This window comes from Cryptotermes secundus, unplaced genomic scaffold (assembly GCF_002891405.2).
Source record: "Cryptotermes secundus unplaced genomic scaffold, Csec_1.0 scaffold17, whole genome shotgun sequence".
Classification (NCBI taxonomy): domain Eukaryota; kingdom Metazoa; phylum Arthropoda; class Insecta; order Blattodea; family Kalotermitidae; genus Cryptotermes; species Cryptotermes secundus.
Window position 1 is genome coordinate 664,445 of NW_019729207.1, and position 2,152 is coordinate 666,596.

Genomic DNA, 2,152 nt, shown 5'->3' on the forward strand with positions numbered 1-2,152 from the left:
AATTTAGGTTATGAATTAAAATACTTTGAAGGTGCACAAGAATGTAAGATTTGAGGATCTCATGTTAGTAGTAAGGTTATGGCTTTCTGGGATGACAAAGTGCAGATTGGTAAATAGGTAATAATATGAATAGGATGCTGTAATCTACTCAGGTTCCTCCATAATTTTGGTACCTACTTACCATACTCTGTAATCTCTCATACAAGCAGACTGTAGCCATGAACTTCAACAACCTAGTAAAGCTTTCCCCTTGTCTAATTGTAATAAATCACTATATAGCATACCACAACAGCTACAGAGTTTGAACACTGGGATTGTAGATTTGTATCACATCAGTGCATGAATGGCTGTCTCTTCATCTCTGTAGGTAGCGATGTCCTGCAATGAACTGATCCTCCATTCAAATGCCTATAGAATTTTTTTTTCTTGTTTCAGACATAAAGTCTGAATTGGAACATGCCACACAAACTCAACTATATAGGTTATCTCACAAAACATTCAGAATAGGACACATGTCAATACACTTTTATTTTGCATACAATGACCTTACAGAATTTGCAAGCACTCTTAAACAGTCTGAACATTAATAAGGTAATTCAACTTACTATCCTATCAGTTTGCTTCATGGAAAAACACTTTAGCACTCTGTAAACCGTTAACAAACTTTGTTCAAAATGAATATTCCCATGTTACACGCATCTAACTTGTGAACTTATTTTGTGTTCCAAACTAGTCACACAACTTTACTGTTAGGTTAGTCTAGAATGACCTTTGCAATTCAGTAAAAATATTGTTTTCTTACACAATCTGTTTACTACTAGCTGAAGAACGGAAACTGAACAAAAGTTGTGTACATCCTCACTACCTGCACTGGTTCCAACTGCAGTTAATATTTCCATATACAGTGAGATCACAGATGACACCATTCCCCATTCATGTTCCAGGAAGCGTTACACACACCATCTCAACTTCATGGCTCCTGTGTTTATATTTGCAAGCATAAATCAGGATTACTGTATCTAGCTAAATACTGGTAACTTTTCAGAACCCTTGAAACATAATCAGCCACATTCCATGCAACTCAGGCAGGTGACTGCTTAACAATGGAGTAAAAATGAATATAGATCAAATTAGAACTTCAAAAATATAAGGAACATATTCTTTTTAATTTCTCAATCAATAAATAATTGTATGAACAAACAGCAATTATACAGTTCCAATAGTTAAATTTTATTAATACTATGAAAACTGGAATGGACAGAAGAAACCTGTTAGCTTTTTTTCCTCAGGAAACAGTTTACTCTTCAGGTTGAATAGCAAACTGTTTGAGAAAAAGCTACATTCCAGTTGAATACCGAGAATGTGAGGTTCCCTCTGTTCATTCCAATTTTAACAGTATTAACAAAATTGAAATGTTAGAACTATGTGACTGTCTGATATCTGTTGTTTCCACACCAATGTCATCAGCATTTTTATCAATCTAAACAATGAAATGAAATGATTATACATTTCAAAAATTTGAATTTCACTTGCCTGACAGAATATTATACACATGAAAATTTGTGCCAGCCTTGCTCTTAAGCTTCGCATTAAATCACTTTTAATCTACTTCTTCGATAGTTGGTCCTGCTCCAGCTGCTCCTCCAGCCCCTGGCGCAGGCCCCCCTGCACCCGGGAAACCCCCAGGCATCCCTCCTGGCATGCCACCAGTTCCCTGGTACAGTTTCGTCATGATGGGATTGCAAACTGCTTCCAGTTCCTTCTGCTGAGACTCAAACTCTTCTTTCTCGGCAAGTTGATTTGCATCCAGCCAACGGATAACCTCATTGCATTTGTCCATGATGGTGGTTTTGTCGGATTCGGATATCTTGTCCTTCAGCTTCTCATCCTCCATGGCACTCTTCATGTTGAAACAGTATGACTCTAGGGCGTTCTTGGCAGAAATGGTCTGCTTCTGCTTCTCGTCCTCAGCTCGGTATTTCTCTGCATCGTTCACCATGCGTTCTATCTCCTCTTTGCTCAGTCTGCCCTTATCATTGGTGATTGTGATCTTGTTTTCTTTCCCTGTTGACTTGTCCACAGCAGTCACGTTCAGAATACCATTGGCATCAATATCAAATGTGACCTCAATCTGTGGAACGCCACGTGGTGC

General features: G+C 38.2%; 1 protein-coding gene across 1 annotated transcript in view; it reads right to left on the minus strand.

Annotated features, from left to right (window-relative positions):
• Window positions 1-504: 504 nt before the first annotated feature.
• Window positions 505-2,152, minus strand: part of LOC111865337 (heat shock 70 kDa protein cognate 4) — a 17,332-nt gene continuing 15,684 nt past the window's right edge. The window contains exon 5 of the mRNA XM_023853253.2: window positions 505-2,152. This exon is cut by the window's right edge and continues 1 nt beyond it. Coding sequence (XP_023709021.2) covers window positions 1,601-2,152 — 552 coding nt within the window. The 3' untranslated portion in view covers window positions 505-1,600.